This window comes from Eurosta solidaginis, chromosome 3 (assembly GCF_040869045.1).
Source record: "Eurosta solidaginis isolate ZX-2024a chromosome 3, ASM4086904v1, whole genome shotgun sequence".
Taxonomy (NCBI): Eukaryota; Metazoa; Arthropoda; class Insecta; order Diptera; family Tephritidae; genus Eurosta; species Eurosta solidaginis.
The window spans coordinates 74443167-74464110 of NC_090321.1; the positions used below are offsets into that span (position 1 = coordinate 74443167).

General features: G+C 37.0%; 2 protein-coding genes across 2 annotated transcripts in view; both read left to right on the plus strand.

Moving 5' to 3' along the window:
- The window catches only part of Cpes (Ceramide phosphoethanolamine synthase), a 43836-nt gene extending 39814 nt beyond the window's left edge, over window positions 1-4022 (plus strand). The window contains exon 2 of the mRNA XM_067772349.1: window positions 2534-4022. Coding sequence (XP_067628450.1) covers window positions 2722-3840 — 1119 coding nt within the window. The 5' untranslated portion in view covers window positions 2534-2721 and the 3' untranslated portion in view covers window positions 3841-4022. The remainder of the gene's footprint in view (window positions 1-2533) is intronic.
- LOC137243966 (probable ATP-dependent RNA helicase DHX35) overlaps window positions 1-20944 on the plus strand; it is a 106870-nt gene that overhangs the window by 39814 nt on the left and 46112 nt on the right. The window lies entirely within an intron of this gene.

A 20944-nucleotide genomic window follows, 5' to 3' on the forward strand; every position in this document is an offset into this window, starting at 1 on the left:
ATACATACATACATATGAATATACAGATTTTCGGGAAAACATATCGTATGTGTTTGCCAAAAGTGGCTTCACTTCGGATATCAGCATCTTCGGTTGTCAGATCTTTCGCGTTACACGCTAACGCGGTGTCAGGATGAAGAAGACTCTCAACCAAATTACTGATGCGAATCGCTACGTTTAAATAACCCTGACTGAGTATGAGTACACGATTTTTTATATCATAATGCGAATATATTGGGGCATATTCATAATCGAAATAAAATGTGACTAAGTTAGTTGAAGCATTTTTGACAGAGAGCATATATAAAATTGTGTCAAACAGTGCTAACTTAAAATCATATTTTATTGTGACTTTGCCTATGTCGCGTTCAGTTTACAACTACTCATTGCATATCTCTGCTCTGTGGGTTAAATCTGTAAAACAAAATCAATTGCGCAGAAAAGTATGCAACATTGAGGAATAACAGCCTAACTTCTACGTTCGTTGTATACACAAACAAAGCGAAGTTACCTCGTTCTTGAGCCGCTGTAGGTTATTCACCATCCCTCTAAACAAAGGACTTAGGATTTTATTCCCTTGTGAACACAAATCTTTACCGATAACTCTGTTAATGATTAATTTATCGAATTCTCGCAAATTAATATTGTATTGTCATCGGAGTTATACATGTTTGCAAAATTTCAGCTCAATCGGACACCGGGAAGTGTATCAAATTTAACTTGCAAGATTTTATTACAAACAACAGCCAAGTGAAAGTAAATAAAAGCTTATAAAAACAAATTTACACTAATAAATTGGCTGAGCTCAATCTTCTTATTGAGACAATTTAAAATCAACTTTCATGTGAAAAAAGTGAACCATTAGAGACCGAAATAATTTTTGCGTGTTATTTGCATTGTTTTTATTGTTAAAAATGTTAAAGTAAAAATAAAATGTAAAACATAAACAAAAACATGCCAAACTCACTAATTATGGGGGAATAGTGGTCTCGCTTTTTCATAATAGAAATTGTTTTTGTGGTTTGCAGTTCCGATAAAGTTTCGTCAGTTTTTTTAGCTTGGAATCCAAGCAAAAATAAAGTAGTGTCATATATGCTTTAGAAGGTGAAATGAGATCATTAAGTTTATTGTCATTTTATTCGCTTGACATTTCATCCTTCATACTAATCGAGCAGCTACTTATGTGTGAAAGCAAAAAAAATTACGATTGCATTAGAAGGGGAAATGAGATCATTAAATTTCAGGGTGAAAACAGTATAATTCTCGCAATACTTTATTTTGAAACGATTCCAAAACAACTCAAACTTTTATGCTGTCGGAAACATCAACACTAAAAAAGGATGTTTTTATTATCTTATTAGATTCGTTCGCGTGAGTGAAAATTCCTAAAAACTTTAACAAAATGTTACTAATTTTGGGAAAATCCTGTTCGTTCAAACAAAACTTTTGCAACAAGAGGGCGCAATTTTGCATTTCGCTTGGAGGAGAAGTTGCAAAATTGTACCCGATAAATAGGTGTCCCTGTATCGCATAATTTTTTGCAGTGTTATGCACATTAAATTCAAAAAAGGGTTTTTTTGATTTGTATTGATAACTGAAAAACTAGTTTTTGTTGTTTTCCCAATTTGTGTGTTTTTTCGATTTGGTGGTTTTCTTATTTTGGTGTTTTTTTTTTAAACAAGTGGCACCATCGTCATAAGTACAAAGTAGAGAGCGCAGTGAGCGTAAAATTCTCTTTGAAATTTGCTCATGCATTGAATATTGTTCGCTGTTTAAATTACCTGTAAGATCAGTTGTGTTAACAGAAAAATCAGTTAGATTGATTGGGAATCTGTCAATTTACAGAATTTTGGTAACTTATAAGAGCGACAATTTCTCTTCTGTTGAAATGACTAAACTAATTTGTTCGCTTGACAAAGAACTCGGTCGAATTAACCACCGAATCTCCGTTAAGAACAACAGAACAGATTTGTTGATTTTACTAGCACCATTTCTTTCAGTGTAATAACGAAATTTAGTAAATTTACCCAGACTGTATGTTTTCAGGATTTTGCCTAGTCGGAATTTTTTTATGTGTGCATTGTGTATTGTCGGGTTTTCGGAAAATTGTCGGGTTTTCGGAAAATTGTCGGTACTATGTGATGTGCATCCCTTTAGAGATTTAAATTATTTTCTCAGAAGGGTGTTCATGCTTCTTTGAAAACTCCTACATAGTGTATGGCTTCTGTTGACCACACTAGTAATACACTGGCTCCCAAAGGGTTAATTAAACATAGCTGCTTTCTTCGGAAATATTTACAGATTTTTTAAATCCAGTAGGTCTTCTCAAAGTTTCCAAGTAGTATTTATTGAATAATAAACGTTATTCTGTTAGAGCAATAACAATTACCACGATTTTATAACGTGCAATATATTCTTAAATACCGATCGAAAAAAGTTATTTGGTTTATTTGCTTGCCACATTCGAATTGTTTCTATAATGTATATATTATATGAGAAATTTTTGTTGTTAGTTAAAATATATTCTTTCCAGATTCGCATTTCAACCGTATTTACGCGTACACAGAACTCTTGTGACATGATTGTTTATTTACAGTGCTAATTGTAGCAATTCAATAAAAATAAAAATAAATAAAGAAAAAAATAACTTTTTACTTAATTTTTACCATAAAACAAAGTGCCCACTCGTTTAAACAAACGCTTACCAAAAAGTGAAACGAAATGGTGGGCCCAAGTTCTCAAGTCAGCAAATTGTTACTCAGCCTTTTATTCCTGCTATTGGTATTTTATATATTTATGGACGTACAATTATATTTGCGTATACAAAATTATCCAATTGAGCGAGACTATAATTTAAATTCAACCATAATGCTTACGAATAATGGACCAGGTGGCGGTGGTATTGTTACCACCGATTTGGCAATGATCAAATCAGTTGGCTATCACGAACAACACCATTGGCTGTCGTGCGATGTAAATCCACTTTGTCATGTCACCGTAAAAGCTGTAATTCTCGATCATACCAATCATTATCTTTTTGCACCGCTTGCTACTATATTTGATAATGTCGTTGGAATCTCGCGTAGCACATTTATTACAGCGAATATGATATCGTTCTTTCATGTTGGTGTAGCTTGCATTGCTGGAAAAATGGTATCATCCGACAGTTTGGGCTATCGACGCTTGGGTGTGGTACTCTTTCAATTTCGCACTTTCCTTGATGATTTGGATGGTCATGTAGCGCGCGTTAAAAAGAATATTCATGGTGAACGTTCGGAAGTTGGAACATCTGGTTATTATATAGATGGTTTATGCGATGGCCTGGGCTGTATTGCACTATTATTGGGCATGTTCTTTTATTTAAAAAATAATCCACCACGACGTGGTTACTCTCAATTACCATTGAATGAATCGATATTACCTGAACCAGTGACGAGACCTAAAACGAAATCGATGACAACAAAAGTCGCAAAGAAAGTTGTAAGCTTTACGGGTCAATTGCTTGTTAGTTCGACAGCTTGGAATCGTTATATTGCCATATACCAAGATATGTTAGAACGTAATGATGTAACACCGAAACAATTCATACGACAGAATAGTACATTTAGATCGGCATGGTTTTTGTGCGTTGCTTGGATGTGGCGTATAGTAAATGTACATTCATTACTACATCTTGTTTTATTAAGCATATTTTGCGATAAATTGTGGGACTTTTTAAAGGCTATACAATATATCGGTTATATCATATTATTAGTTGTAATTTGTATCAGTGAAATGCATGTTTTGGAGGCTCATAATTTCATTTTTAACAGTCTTTCCGGTAATAATACATCGTTGTGATCTTTTATTTATACAACAATCTTTCTAAATGTCGGTGTTTGTACAAAAAAAAAATGTGAACTGTTATTGAATCGAGAAATATTGTCTTTTATGTAAAATTTAACACTTTACAAATCAATGCAATTTAACTAAAACGAAGAACAAATTGTGTTGATTTTTAAATAAAAGCTTATTAATATATATTTGTGTAAATTTTGCATTTTTTTATACTTCACTAGTAAACTCGGCAGATGTTTTCTTGCACGGTGTGCCTGAAACAACTTTAAATACGAAGTCAACACACATTCAATTTTTATTGTTTTATTGAATCAGTACAATTTTTGCCATTGTTTACTATACTTTATGCAGCCAGAGACTTTCTAGCAGCGGTCCTCATTTAGTGAAATAGTTATTGGCTCCATTTCACACGTATTATTATTCTCTTTCGGATTTATGCGGCAGTTACTCACGAACGTACGTACCAAAAACGTGTCAGCTGACACGACCTATCTTATGAGTGTGCAATGTAAACGAAAACTCACCGACGTGCAACGCCCGTATGTACGTAGCCCGGAACGTAGAAATCAAAACTATTTTAATTTTTTCCGTAAGAACGTGTCAGCTGATCGCTGTCTCACTAGACAGAGTTGCCTAGTAAACTTTTGTACGCTAATTTTTGACCGTTTGCAATTTTATGCAAAAACGCCTAATTAAAGTTTGAAAAATTGTGAAAATAATTCGAAATAATTATGTAAAAGTGCTGATTATAAATATTTTATCTATTTATACTTATTTAATATGTATTCCGGCCTTTTACAATATCAAAAATTAAATTGGAAAAAGTTGATGTTTCCATAAGCATACATGCAAAATGGTCAATGGCAACAGTGCTTATCTGTAACTGCCGCATTACCCACCGACGTGTGCTGTACGTACGGACGTTTGTCGTACGAAACACGTTTGACCGAACTCTCAAGCCCGTAGGAATCAATGTGTGCGTCTGTGTACATGTACATAACATATTTGTGTGTGTATTGTTTACAGATAAGCACTGTTGCCTTTGACCATTTTGCATGTATGCTTATGGAAACATCAACTTTTTCCAATTTAATTTTTGATATTGTAAAAGGCCGGAATACGTATTAAATAAGTATAAATAGATAAAATATTTATAATCTGCACTTTTACATAATTATTTCGAATTAATTTCACAATTTTTCAAACTTTAATTAGGTGTTTTTGCATAAAAGTGCAAACGGTCAAAAATTAGCGCACAAAAGTTTACTAGGCAACTCTGTCTAGTGCGAGAGCGATCAGCTGACACCTTCTTACGGAAAAAATCAAAATTGTTTTGATTTCTACGTTCCGGGCTACGTACGTACGGGCGTTGCACGTCGGTGAGTTTTCGTTTACATTGCATACTCATAAGATAGGTCGTGTCAGCTGACACGTTTTTGGTACGTACGTTCGTGAGTAACTGCCGCATAACTGCCGCATTATTCGTCTTTAGTTGTCGCTGAACAAGCAGAGTAGCCATTGTAAAGGTCTACAAGTAGGATATGTAGCAGCACGCACATACACAGCCACGCTCACCTGATAAAATGCTTGTTCTTGTTCGTTTTTTTCTGTGGATGCTACTGTTGTACTTCTTAGGTCCAAAAAAAGTGTAGTAGCTGCTAACGAAAACTGCGTAAAATTTTTGTTGTAAATTACAAAGAAATATCCTTATTTACTTTCCAACGAACACTTAATTACATCTTTCTTTAAAATCCATATGTCTTGGACAATTTTAATTAACAAATTGTGATACTTTATTACCGGGGACGGATCTGTTTGCGCTGCCGCTGTTGTCACAGTGTTACCAAAGAGGGTAAATATTTGTAACGAATTTAGTGAAATTCCGCTTATACCAAACCTTCTGCTAACGTTCGAATCGCTATACTGTTGAATAAATAACTCCAATATTCTATAATGAAAAATGGTCTTTATTAGACTACTTTGAGAGTACTTCACAATAACTCTTACTTCACAACTAATTGCTTGTTTAAATCAAACTGCTTAGTCATGCCTCAGCTTGTGCTGCTTTTGTACTCTCGGTTTCCTCGTTCACCCATTTCTCCTAAGGTCTAGTAATTTCGTGAACTTCATGCTTGTTTACCAGCTATATACATGTAATTTTGTAGTTTGTATCCATATGCGTGTGTATATGTGAGTACTAATTCGACTGATGATGACATGCGTTTGTGAGTATCTCTCTGCTGTCTTGTATGTATGTGTGTACATGATGATTGATTTGTTTCCGTACATACAAATGGCTGCTTAGTATCGGCTTAGTGATGGTAGTATCGCTTAGTGATCATAATATTCGTCACAATATAATAAGAGCCAACAGTCTGCAACGAGTGGTGAGTAACTCGCTGGAAATTAAAAAATGGATGCGTAATGTTTTCTAAGAGGGGCATTTTTAATTGTCTCGCATTTATCCATGCCGTGTAGGCACCTTATGCAAATGTGATTTTTGGAAAGAGAATTAATTAATTAATTAAATAGAGTCGGAAAAATAAACACAATAACCCCACGAAAATGTATAGAAGACATTTATGCACAACTTGCCCACAAAAAAAACAATCTACGACTACCATAACGAAAACATTATGCAAATGGCTACAAAGTAACGAGCGACGTCTCTTATTATATTTATCCTCTTTGGTGTTACTGCTCTCTTCGCGAAATTTAAGCGGCTGTTGTAACGTTGCGCGTTCGTTGAATGAAATGTTGAAAGCCTATTGATCATCAACAGCAAATGAAAGGGCGCGTTTGAGACGCTTAACAATAACAGTATTGCTAAAGTGACTCTTGATTGATGGAATGTGGCTGATACTCAACATTTTTAAATTTGAAACTAATAAAAATTCCTGTTCTTAACTTTAATATATGGTGCGAAGTGTCAGGAGAAAATCCTAGACCATTCATTCCAAACAATTTAAGAAAAATAATATTTGATTGATTTCACATCCTGGTAGTAGAGCTACACGTCGTTTGATAGTTAAGAAATATTTTTGGCCAAAAATGAATAAAGACATCAATACTTGGTCCATATTGGTATAAGTTGTCAAAAATCGAAAGTACATCGTCATACAAAATCTCCAGTTGTGAAAATTCCAATTCCAAAAACTAGATTTGAACACATTCACTTAGATATTGTCGGACCCTTGCCTGTTTCAAAGGGATATCGTTACATATTAACTATAATTGATAGATTTACACGTTGGCCAGAGGCATTCGCGCTAAGAGATATTTCTGCAGTTACGATTGTAAATAAATTAAGGAATATATTTAACGTTTTGGGGTTCCATTGGAAATAACAACGGATCAGGGATCTCAGTTTACTTCAAACTTGTTTTCAGAATTAACGAAACTTCTTGGAAGTCATCAAATAATGACTTCTTCCTATCATCCCCAAGCTAATGGAGTGATAGAACGTTTCCATAGACAGCTTAAATCTTCAATAATGGCTAGGAATGGGTCCAGGGATTGGTATGAAGAGTTACCTATAGTGCTTATGGGTTTGCGATCGATTTTTAAGAAAGATATTTCGGCAACACCAGCTGAAATGGTTTATGGCCAAAATTTAAGATTACCTGGTGAATTATTTCTTTCAACTACAGAGGATGTAACTTCAGCGGATGTTTTAAGTAGTTTGCGTGAACATTTTAAAAGTTTTAAATCAAATTTGGAACATCATCAAAATTCTAGCGGTATTTTTGTTCCAAAAGATTTAAAAGATTGTCATTTTGTTTTTGTACGTGTAATAAACAAACATTCCTTGCAGCATCCGTATGAGGGTCCTTATAGAGTTATTGAAAAAGATATTAAAAACTTTAAAATTGAGATAAATAATGAAATTAAATCTATTCCTATTGATCGTTTAAAACCAGCAATGGTTGATAAAATACAGATACTTAACACAAAAACAAAAAAGAAAGTTACTTTTAATTTATTTAACGTTAAATCTCCGGAAGGGGGAGTATTGTAGGGTTATATTTATATTCAACTTTAAATGTACCTACTTTAAATAAATTGAATTTTTGGTTCTTGTTAATTTTTTATATGTATTTCAATTTTGAAATGATTGTTTCAAAAATTTTCATTCTGATATAAAATTTTAAAACGAATTGTTAGCATACATTTAGGAGTCATTATAATAAAGATATTTTATATAAATAAAATAGTGCGTGTACAATAAATAGTGGTATAATTAATGACTACCTAGTGCGTGTACAATAAATAGTGGTATAATTAACAACTACCACAGTCATTGATATACAGAACAAATAACAGAGGACCCAGGATAGAGCCTTGAGGGACGCCTCTTAAGACATGTAGGAAGTCAGACTTTTGACCATCTATACATACTGCTTGAGACCAATCGCCAATATATGATCTTATAAGGGCAACTGCATGACCAGAGAAGTTAAATAAGTTTTCCAGCTTCCTACAGAGCAGAGTGTGGTCTACAGAATCAAAAGCTTTAGAGTGGTCAAGAAGTGTTAAGAAGGCAATGTAACTTTCACCCACTCGCTCACAAATTTCTTCTGTCACAGATAATAGTGCCGTTGTACAGCTCCGCTTTGACCTGAAACCGGACTGACTGTCTGACAGGAGCTTGTATTCATGTACATATGATACGATTTGCCAGTGTAGAATACGTTCAACGACCTTAGAGAGGAAAGGGAGTATGACTATTGGTCGATACTCATTATTTTGTTTACGGATTGGAATAACTTTTGCAGCTTTCCAGTATATTGGGAAGATACCGGTCGTCAAAATTGAGTTGACCAAGTAAGTAATGTGGGGAAGGATTTTGGGAAGAATGACTTTTAAAAACTTTGAACATATACCATCAAGCCCCATTGCGTTAGACTTCACAGAAAGTATAGCTTGGACAACATCACAATTATCGACACAAACAAACTCGAAAGGGCTAGTGTCAACATTAACACGCACGGAGTAGTTATCAATACACACATTGTCGGCTGAGTTTGGTAGTCTTACAAAAGTATTATTTATTTCGTTGATGTCGACATCAGGGGGATGAGACTGGTCACTTGTGGGCTTTGCAATTCCTATTTGTTTGATTTTGTTCCACTTTTCTTTTGTATTCAAAGCAGAACTAAGCTTATACTTAAAATAATTTGCCTTGGCCAGCCTTATGGCTTTGTTTGCAGTAAGCCGAGCTGTTTTAAAGCAGCTATGCGCTTCGACTGTTTTGTACCTTTTCCACCGTGAGTAGGCTTAGTTACGAAGGTGGATAAGGTGTTTTAATGTAGCATTGAACCAAGGGCTATTCTTGTATTTAGGTGTTTTTATTTTTAGTGGAACGTGATCACCGAATAACTTATTTATGTTATCCTGCAGAAACTTTGCCTGGTCATCAACCGATGTCAACGTACGAATCAAGTTCCATTCAACCGACTCAACGGACTCAGCAAGAGAATAATAATCTATACTTCTGTAATCGCGATACGCGAACGAACTTGGCCTACATGATGTTTGGAAGTTGTAGTTTAGGACCCCTTGTGAGTTAAAAAATGAGTTTCGAATACGGATCGTAAAAGGTGATAAAATAATTTAAAAAAAGTTTAAGTTGAACGGTTTTATTGAAAACAATACTTACATGAAGTAATAGTAATACTAAAAGCTAGAAAATAATTAGGTAGGTCCTAGGTACTAGTCATCACACTCCTCATCAATCTAAATGAAATTGAATGAAATGAAATTTCCAAAAATGTGAGGCGTAGCATAACCTTATTAAGGTTCAGTTGGTCTTATATATGACTATCAATAGAAATTTCACGCGCCCAACGCTTTTATTTAATTGTATGATCAACGCCCTAGATTGCTAAGGAGTGTGATGACTAGTACCTAGGACCTACCTAATTATTTTCTAGCTTTTAGTATTATTGTTATCTACTTCATGTAAGTATTGTTTTCAATAAAACCGTTTAACTTAAAAATTTTTATTTAATTATTTTATTTTCAAGTTTTTAGTCTTTATTTAATTGCCTATTATTTCTCATTCTATTTAGTTCATTTAGTTACCCCTTATTACACGGACTCTTTCCTGACAATTTGTTACAATCTAAGGCCTCAATACATAATCCTTCCACAGACTTTACTGGTCTCTGCGCCACGTATGCTTGTCCTTCCTCGATCTCCAAAATATTTTGACGTCACTTCTACCGGACTATATGTAATATTTGTTCCAAATATGAGCAAAATCGGACATGATAGGTCGCTTTCTATTCATGTTTAAGAATCTGGATTCGCCTTCGTCGGACTGTTGCGGACTGTCTTTTTCGATACGAAGTACGGGGTTGTTATCCCGGATAGGGATTATTGGTCGAAAGAGCCGCCGGGTGGAAACTATCCTTTATCCTACCCGATTATTGCAGCGTCTTTCAAGCGAAGGTGGCTGCTATTAACGAGGCCTTAGATCACCTGTGAAAGGCTGTTCACGGCTATAACCCAATTTGTATTTACCCTGACAGCCATGCTGCATTAAAAGTGCTTGGATCGGTCACATGTAAGTCCAGGACAGTAGAGAAGTACAGCAAATCTCTTTACGAGATCGCTGAGCAAATTTCCCTTAGTCTAATATGGGTGCTTGGACACTCGGATATACCGGGCAATGAGATGGCTGACGAACTTGCAAGAGAGGGCAAATCCGTTCCGCTTCCGTCGTGCTAGAAGAGATTGAGCATACCGCTCGCTTCCTATAAGCTGACTATGAAAGGGATTTTCCTTAGGGAAGCGGGTGTGAGATGGAGTAATCTTGAATCCTGCTACCACATTAAGCTCGTGTGGTCTGAATGGGGCGCGAAACGCTTCTGCTTCTTCGTGGAAGAAGGGACATATCTCTGGTGGTTGGACTTATAACTGGCCACATAGCAATCGTTAGTGATGCACAACTGCTGGGTGCTCCCTATAATGGCTACTGCAGGAGCTGCAGGTGAGGCGGAAACAGGAATCTCCCTTCTTTTATGATCTTTGTGAACTGGCTGAGGTGGAACCTAAGAAATTCTTGACATTTGCTGAATCGACCTGTTGGTTCGAGTAGAGGTGAGATCCACGTGGTATCACAGCGGGACATTTACGGGCCTAAGTGCACTGGTGCTCGCGCCAGTGGCCACTCTAACCTAACCTACACAGCTACTTTAAGGCGACCTAAGCTTGTTGTTCGGACGTTCCGAAAACATATTTTATACTCTTAGAATCAAGCGAATTGGTTTATGCTGAATGGAAATGTTTCAGGGATGGTAAATACACTTTTATCTCTGCGGCGATGTTTTTTGTTGGTCAAAAATCTAATAGGGCCTGCTCGGATTTTCCCGTTCTGACCTTCAACTTTTTTTGTTGTACGTAACCCTGAATTTTAAACGCAAATAACAAATGGCATTTTCATATTTTATTCTAAATGTGCAATGTCGAAAGTTGCATTAATTCCTGCAAAATTAATTTTTTCAACTTCACTATTCAGATATAAGATTTTATTTCAAATAAATTTATAAAGAAATAAGAGGCAATTTTCTATAAGCGTTCAGATGTTCGGGTTTCAAATCGAAAAAGAAATTATGGGACCATAAAGATACCTGGAAATGGCGTTTAGTGTTAAAATTCGTAAACCCAAAGCCATCCCTACGACTTATTTTTTTATGAAAATATATACAGCCCAATTCTAAACCAAAATTCCGTGCGAGTTTTTTCCCTTCTCTCATTCCTCGTATTCTAAATAAAAATTCCTTGTGAGTTTTTTCACTTCTCCCTTTCCTCCTATGCTGAACAATGTTCGAAAAAGCGGAAACCGGTTATGGGAGAAAAGTAGGTATTATGAATGTGAGGGAGAGGGAGATTTCTCTGCCATTTCATAGTTTTTTTCTTGTTAAATTATAGGGAATGCATCAAAATAGTCAAAGGAAATTGGTTCTTTTAAGAAAGAACACTTATTTGTACAAATTTGTGCTACAACCACAATATTCTTTATTTTAAGTCGAAAAGTATATCATAAGCAACGGTAGAGCTCTTGTATACGTATTTGATACAGCCATCCAGAAATTGCGCAAGAATTTTTTAATAAGTCTTAAATAGATTTTGGCATATGACGAAGGACGAATTCAACTCAACTTGGCCGCCAGAAAATTGCTTTGCTGAATGAAGGCAGGCAACTCCGGCAGATTTGTGTTATGCGGCCGTCTTCTCATGTTCCGCTGTTGATGTTGCTGTGGCACCAATTCATTACTCATTTCAGTGAATACCACATGAAATGCAATAAATACTGTGCATTGTTTATATTTTATTTCTTAATTTCCAACAAATTTGCAACAATAATTAAACTTTTAAATTTTTTAAAAAAAATAAGAAATGTGCAACGAAATTTCAATTGACAAAACAGCTGACTTCGAAAATTCGAAATTCCTATTCCCCAATTATTGTTCTCCCTAGGAGAACAGAATTGGAGGAATTTTTCCGCGGGAATAAAAAAATCCGCGAGAATATTTAGAATTGGTCTGATAATGTGTCCAAACGCTTGCAAAAAACCATATTTTTTGAAAACATCTCACCGTACATTTTGATTATATATTTGACGGAAGAAAGTGCGCTTCGAGCAAATATATAGGGAGTTTCCGTTGTTGACCGCGACACTTTTGTGCAAGAAATAAGAAATATAGTCAGGCAAATTATAGATAAAAAAGAAATTAGTTGATAGTGCCCAGGAGACATTAAAGAAGAGCATAACGGTAACGACGTTATAAAATTTGCATATTGTGGAGAACGCATTCCCAACAAACATTTAGGCTAGAAAACGATTAGAAGACGAATCGAATTCTAATGTATTTCTCTAAGGTAGAAGGTTAGAGGACGATTTGCGAAACTGTCGCGAATTACAGCATTCTCGACAAAAAGGGGACTTCGTTCTCGATATCGAGAAAAGGGTTAGAATTCTAATCGAATTCTAACGTCAAATTCTAATGAGTTTCTAATGAGAATTTTCAAGTGATGCGCAATTAAGTTCAAATATTTAAAATCAGCGAAATTTTCATTGTTTCATTATATCAAATACGTTTATTTGGTTATAATCTTATGTATTAAGAAGAACATATTTCAAAGGCTTTTTCTATTATAATAAATTAAAACCGTACTTAAAGATTGAGCTCAGCGTTGGTTTGAGGTACGGATGAGGAAGCGTTTTCTTCATGCCATTCAAATAGCACTTCAATAATCTGCCCGCTTTCCATTTTTAACTTTTTTTATTCTTTTTCACTTACTAGGATTTACTATTATAAATAAAAAAACTTATTTCGCAACTTGCAATATTTCCACTATTTTTATTTTGTTTGTATAACACTAAGAATGAGTGATCATGTCGTGCAAATAATCGATAACTGTGACAATAATCATAACATCGCATTTCTAGTGCTATTCGAATCGTTTCACGGTCGAATTCTAACCTAGTTCTCTAACCTAGTTTTCGATTCGAAATGCATTGGAGAACTACATTAGAATTCTAATGTAAAATTACAATATTAGAAACTGCGTTTGCTGGGTTATCACGGTCGCGACATGGTTAGCTTTTTTATTGTATTTTGGTCGATATATCCCCAAATGGTTACTATATACAAATGAATCGTTTATTATTAAAATAATCTGCACCTATTTGTAGGCGAAACGCCACCCTTCCAAATTTACACTAAGCGATTTTATATAAATATAAAAAAAAAGTTACAGCGTATTTTGTGTCTAGTGAAAAATTTGAAAATGTGGCCCATTTAATAATAAAATATTCAAATAAAATGCATCATATTGTAACGAATCTTGAGAAATTCCTGATAATTATGCACATTCTGCTAACGTTCGAATCGCTGCACAGTCGAATAAATAACTCCAATATTCAGTATTGCAAAATGGTCTTTATTTAGACTACTATGGGAGTATTACTTCACAATACTCGCGTACTTCGCTAAAGCGTGTTAAAATCAAAACTGATTCATTATTCCTCAGCTTGCGCTGCTTTTATACTCTCTGTTGCCTCGTTCACATATTTCTCCTAAGGTCTAGACTTTTCACGAATATGCCTTCTGGAACAGTTGTATCTCATACTTGGTTATTTAGCTACATGCGTGTGTATGTCTGAGTAGCAACTTCTGCTCTTAGCTGATGATGACGTGATGTGTATGTGAAATAATCTCTTTGCTTCAAGCTGCTGGTTATGTGTATGTGTGTCTGCTTGATTTGCTGTGTACATGTACATATGCAAGTGTAACTGCTTGATTTAATGTGTACATGTACATAAGTGTGACTGCTTGCTTTAATGCGTACATGCACATAAGTGTTACTGCTAGCTTTAATATGTACATGTACATAAGTATGGCTGCTTGCTTTGTTGCTGTTGTTGTGTATTTATTTAGTAGCAGCTTAATGATGTATAAAACTGCTAATATTCGCCACAATATCTTGATAATCTAAACAGCTTCTTTCGTGTGATATCCATGTTGGCGTAAAATATCTTAAGGTCCTCCAGGTCCAAACTTTGGTCAACAGCAAGTGCTAACATAGACTGGATTCATTGAACTTCAAATAATTTTATCTGTCTGGTTAACAAAGTGGTAAAAGTCTGGTTTACAAATTACGTCCTAATTATCAAGGAAAATGTACAAAATGTAATGGTCGCGGCAAGTATAAAATAGAAAAAATTTCAACGATATACCGTTTCTAATTGAAATTTTGGTATTGTTATCTAAGTTTAACACCTTTGCAAAGAATTAAATTTTAGTTCTCATGTTATTAAACCTTTCCCCCTTTTCCTTTAACGGTCGCGACACCATTTCTTTTAAAGTTTAGATATTTACTGTGAGCCGTACATACTTCCAAAAATCTTGAAATTTGTCTCTAATTATGGAAAAAGTATGCTAAATTTATCCCAGCTTAGTTTGATGTTTGTTAAAGAAGGGCAATTTCATTAAAAACCTTTGCAACTACGATTCCGATTTCAAAGATTTTTTAAATTACATACTGCAACGAATTTTGTGGGATTCCGATTATTTATACACCTTCTTCTAACGTTCGTATCGCTGAACTGTCGAATAAATAACTCCAATATTCAGTATTGCAAACTGGTCTTTATTTAGGTTACTTTGGGAGTACTTCACATTTATTCTTCACCACTAATAGCGTGTTTAAATCAAACTGACTACTGATTCCTCAGCTTGCGCTGCTTTTATACTCTCGGTTTTCTCGTTCACCCAAGGTCTAGTCATTTCGCAAAAATCTGTTCGAGAACAGTTGTATCTAATGCTTGGTAACCAGCTATATGTGTACATGTATATTTGTAGTGTATGTTTTTCTTATAGCCATATGCGTGTGGATTGTGGTAGTTACTTCGGCTGATGACTACATCTGTGTGTCTAAGATATCTCTTCGTTGCCTTGTACATAAGTGTTGCTAGCTTTAATGTGTAAATGTACATAAGAATGGCTGCTTCTTGTTTTTGTTGTTGTGATTATTTACTAACAGCATAGTGCTGCTAGTATTCGCCACAATACATATATTGCTATCAACTTTGAACTGAGGTTACAACTTCGTCACGATATCGAAATGCAAAAAAATTTTAATTATTATAATTTAGTAGCTTAACGTGAACGTATATAAACGTGTTTGGACCATGCAATATGCTATTTATTTATTGGCTCAGAGAGGTCTGATTTGTTGGAAACTCCCATTGATAATTCCGTTATTTTACTATGGAAAAAATTGTAGTCGCTTAGTATATTTGATCCCTCACTACAGGCACTTTGTCGTTGGTGTGAGGGCTTAGCCGAACTCCATGGCATTTAACATTAGACCGCTGAGCCCGCTTTTTCGGACAAGTGGTCGTACGACCAAGGTGAACTCAAACACTTCAACACTGAAGAAGGATGAGAAAAAAAAGACGATGGCGTCGCAAGCCGGAGGAAATCGCTACAAACGATTAGGAGAACCCTCTCACAATACAGGGCAGCATTAATAATTATGCAGCGGCTGGATGCAGTGGTCAACCCAACCAACCGCGAAATCGAGCGTTTGTGAAAGAATGTCGTCGACAGTGCACTGACAAATACTTTGCTATGATCAATCCTTAATATTGCAACCGCACCGAGGAGAAAGAATTCCCCAGAGGCAAGATACAGCGACCGGCTGACGCGACAAGCCTATATTTAAGAGGCAGAAGAGGGAGGGCAAAATCCATAGTCCCAGAAACAGGGGGCGAGCTAACCGCAATGACAAGAACCACATCTCCAAATCTGCAAAGCAGAGTGAAGAGGGAAGTCTAAGTACTGAAAAGCTGCTATGAGGAAAAAAGGGGGACAATAATGGCATACAAAGTAGAGACGAAAAGGTTAATAAGCTAAAGGGAGATAACGATCAGAGGATAGACGAGGTTGCAAGCAGTTTCTGACTGGCACTAGTAGATTGCAGCAACACCAATAGGCAGACATCTACCGAAAGGTGGAGATCCGTAGAAGGGGAGCTGATTAGTATCATGATCAAAATGATGCGTAATGAACCGAATAAAGTGCTGCCAGCCTGTGAAACAGATGGATGGTACAAAGGAGTTAAACTGATGACCCGGCTTAGAGTAGTATTTTTGGTTCGGTTAGGTTGACTGAATATGTCCATAGTGTTACCAGGTTTGACGACCAAACGTAAAATCCCTAATTAGGTATCAGTATTTACGTTATAAAAAACTGCCTTCTTGGCAAGTACTATGTAGAAGTTTTATAGGACCTAACATAATTGCTGCTTCGAGATCTGGCAACTCTGCCTATCCCAGTAGCTAGACCCTTGACCGCGAGCGCAGAGCACAAACACAGAACCTGCTCAACCGTTTCTTCCTGCAGCTTGCACTTCCTACACGTGCTTTTACTGACGTGGCCTAACTTTTAACCATGTAGCGCCGGAAGGCAGTTTCCAGTAGGTACGCCCGTGGTGAAACGTACATATTCTCTCTTTTGAGATATGAGCAACTTTGTGAGCCTAACGCCATAGGATTTGCACATGGTCTTAGAAATTTGGCCGCTGTGCGCTTCTGTCCACGCATTTTCTTCTTGATGTAATATGTAACTCCTGTCTCCTTTGATCTCCCAACAACGGATTGGGACGTCTAGCGTCGATTCATCGAGTTCTGCACCGTCTTTTACCAATTTATATGCCTTGCCGTTACCTTCTGTCTCTTTATGACCGCATGCAATGCAGTTGTCACGTAGTTTTCAAGATTCCCGTTATGCTTATCATTGATAATCTGCATACCCCGTCAAGTTCTTCGGTATACGTACTTTTTTTGTGGCTTGGTAACTGCTGTAAATACCAGTGAGCGAGTTTGGACGATAGGTCCCACGTGTATCCTAGCAACCTCTTGCATGTATACAGTGCCACGGAGGTTTTCCGCTCTCTTCCACATGGATATTCTACGACACCTTACCATCTACTTTAATTCCTAGATATTTTGTGCTGTATTTTTCTTAAAAGCTTAGTCCAATTAAAAAAATAAATAAATGTAAGGCGCGATAACCTCCGAAGAGATCTAAGGCCGAGCTTCTCTTCCAATTTGCGTCGTGCTCCTCTTGATTCTTCCCTACAAATTGGCCGGACGGGACCTACATGTTTTATGCCGACTCCGAACGGCATCTGCAAGGCAGATGAGTTTTCACTGAGAGCTTTTCATGGCAGAAATACAATCGGAGCGCTTGCCAGACACTGCCGAGGGGCGACCCCGCTTAGAAAAATTTTCTTCTAATTGAAAAAGCTTATTTCTAAAATTTTGATGTTGCTTTGCCCGGGAGTTGAACCCAGGGCATACGGTGTGATAGGCGGAGCACGCTACCATCACACCACGGTGGCCGCTTAGTCCAATTAGCGACCTTATATTTCCAAGTAAATAATACTAGACGTTTTTGCGCGTTGGCGATGAGTTTGACTGGTTCTCTGCAAAACCGCCTTAGCAATTGGTCAGCAACATTGGCGATGATACCCCACCCGGCAGGGTGCCTCTGTTTACAGATTTTGTGGCATAGACCCCTTTGGGACGCAATCATTCTGCAACTTAACATGAAGCCAATCCAATTTGTTAAGACCGGATCAGCTTCAATCGAGTTGATACTGTCCATTTTTCTCCTTTTGAGACATTGTAGAAAGTTCCGGCAATGTCCACAAAAACACTTAGGACATATTCCTGGTGTTCCAGGGCTTTCTCTATATTTATGACCACCCTATGCAATGCAGTATCGACTGAGTTACCTTTGGCGTAAGCATAGTGTGCTGAAGATAATAATTCCTCATTCATATTTGATTTTATATACACACAATCATATTTTATTATTTCTATGGTTTTGAGCAGAATTGATGATAACAGGCCTGTAGTTTTTCTGGTGCAGTCGAGCCATTCTCCAAAATCGCGGGACGTAATTCAGTTGTATGCACCCCTAAAAGATTATCCTAAACGATTCTAAAATCGTTCCACGTGCCATCTGCAGCATATCAGGGAATATCCCATATGGACCTGGCGATTGGAACTTGACAACAGTTTTTATTGCCCATTCAATTTTTGCATTTGTCACCAATCCTGATACTCCTCGCTCCGTATTTCGAGTGTAGACGTTGTTACACAACTCTTCCGGTAAAAAGCGTGTGTTAAGTAGCGCTTCAAGGAACTCTTCGCTACTATGTAGTCAATCTCCATCGTCCTTTTTTATCAGTTCCCGGACTGTATCTCCCTAATACTTCCCGCAATCTGGCTGTTTCGCTGGATGATTCTATGTCCTCGCTTCCCGTAAACTTATGCCAGCTTGAAAAACTCCCTTACTTGCCCTCTAAGTAGACTCAACTTCTTGCTCATTCATGGTAGCTTTGATTTTCCTTTGAATCTTCTCAAAAAACAAGCTCCGCTAACGCTATTGTCAGCGCCATTGATAAGTAGTTGTTGCACTCCTTTACGGTGATAACCTCTTTAGGTTGTCTGCTATACGCTATTGTCAGCGCCTTTGATAAGTAGTTGTTGCACTCCTTTACGGTGATAACCTCTTTAGGTTGTCCCAGTCTTCCTGCTACATGTTTCTGTAATTTGAACCAGTCCGCTGTCCTAGCTGCTGAAGCTTATAGATTTATTGCTTAAAAGGGATGGCTTGTCAAGTACTCTCCTTTCATACCCTGATATATCAGAGTTCAATGTGATATCAAGCACATTACTTGACGGTTACCCAACATATGTATGTGGAAACGCTTTCCCTGTAGACTGCTCTGTAGTATATAAAAAAAAAGATACTCATCTTTATCGTTAATATCGTACCCTTCCCATAAGCTATTATGCGCATTTTAATCTGTGCCTATACCAAACTGACGTGTGCACCCTTCTTGATCCATCAGACTTTTGAACTCTTCTGGTGGGGTTTCAACGTTATCTCCCATGCAGCAGTCTACTAGAATAAGGGACGGTTCGCTTTTCCATTATATTGTGCCCACCGGGTCTTCAGTGTTGAAGTTAGATTGCATACACGTGTAGAGGTTTTTCCTTACCATGGCTACAACTCCAACCCTGCTTTCCGTCTTTGCTCAATAAACACTGAATGCGCGCTCGATGAGTCCAGAAACCTTTCCACCATTGTTCCTATATAAGCGCCACATCAAACGAACCCTCTTCAAGAGTCAGGGGGAGCTCGCTCGACGACACTATAATGTGTTGGAGGTTTATATGCAGGGTTCGCAGCGCCATTGAGCTGTTTGTCTCTCTCCAAATTCTCCGCCACTGTACTCATGCAATACATTTTGGTCGCTGATTTCAGGTTCTGGAAGTCCGTTTCTACCTCCTCTGCTTGTAGCGTCTTATTGTTATTTGCAAAACTCGCAGCATCATTTGTCCACTACCAAGACCTTCGCCTATACGGATATATGTATACCCTCGTCATTTGACGCTACTTCTATGTTCCCGATATCCCTTTCTACCTTCCCTGCTTCTAGTTTAGTGTTTATTGTTAAGATTCACAGAACCATTGAACGGTTTGTCAACTTAGAACAGGGGTTTCGGGGTGCCCTTCAGAATACTGCAGTTAAACTGTAACTGGGAACATTACGGAGATAGTCAATATGCACAACATACGCAAGCAAGCTTACTTACTGCTTACTGCTTTGCTGATACAACTTCCATACGTCTCGTGAGAGGAAATGTTGACGGACTAGCAGAGACATCGGTCGCAGAGACAGTGTCTTGTAGGGTCAAGAAATCTCTGTTCGCTCAGTCAATGCGAATTTAGAAATCGCCTTCAACAATCAACTTCAAGAAAAGAAAAGTGGGTCGACTAAAAATATATACAGACAATCTCTTTGCTGCCCTCCGAATCCCCACTCAAGGGGAACGTGCCTCTCGTAAGCTCATTGAATACGCGTCGGCTCGCTTTATTTTTGCTAGAATAATTCCGGGAGTCCGGCCAAATTTTCCAACGAAGGCCATAACTTTAGCAAAAACGCGTGACCTTGTGAGACAGCAAGACCCTAGTGATCCACAAATCAGGTACATAAACCTGCACATCAGACGCTTGTGGATAAACACAAGCGGGCGAAACGGGAGCCATATATAAAGAACTGTAACAGCTTTGCTGATGTTGGTAAGTTGTGGTCAACCGTAAAGTGGTTTCAAACCCAACTAAGCACAATTACAAAATATCCAATGCATTCAGCAATAAAGTGCTATTAGATGCGAAAAAATGCGGGAGCGCTTCAACCGACAATATGTAATGCATTCCTGAGTTGATAAATCCAGACGGCAGGCCCGAACCACTGGCGTAACTATGGGGTGGCAAGTTATTGATATGCAACTTTTTTTTGAAACAATTCAACAAATGTATAACTTTTTCAATAACATTATAAACATTTTAAAAATATATTTTTATTTGCCTTCAAATATTATAATTTATTAAATTTTAATGAGCTCGAGGCAGTTTAAAAAATTGAAACACAGTTTAAATTTTTATATTTCAATTTTATTTGGTCGATATTTCGATCTCATTCTGAGATCATCCTCAGGAACTGTGGACAAAAA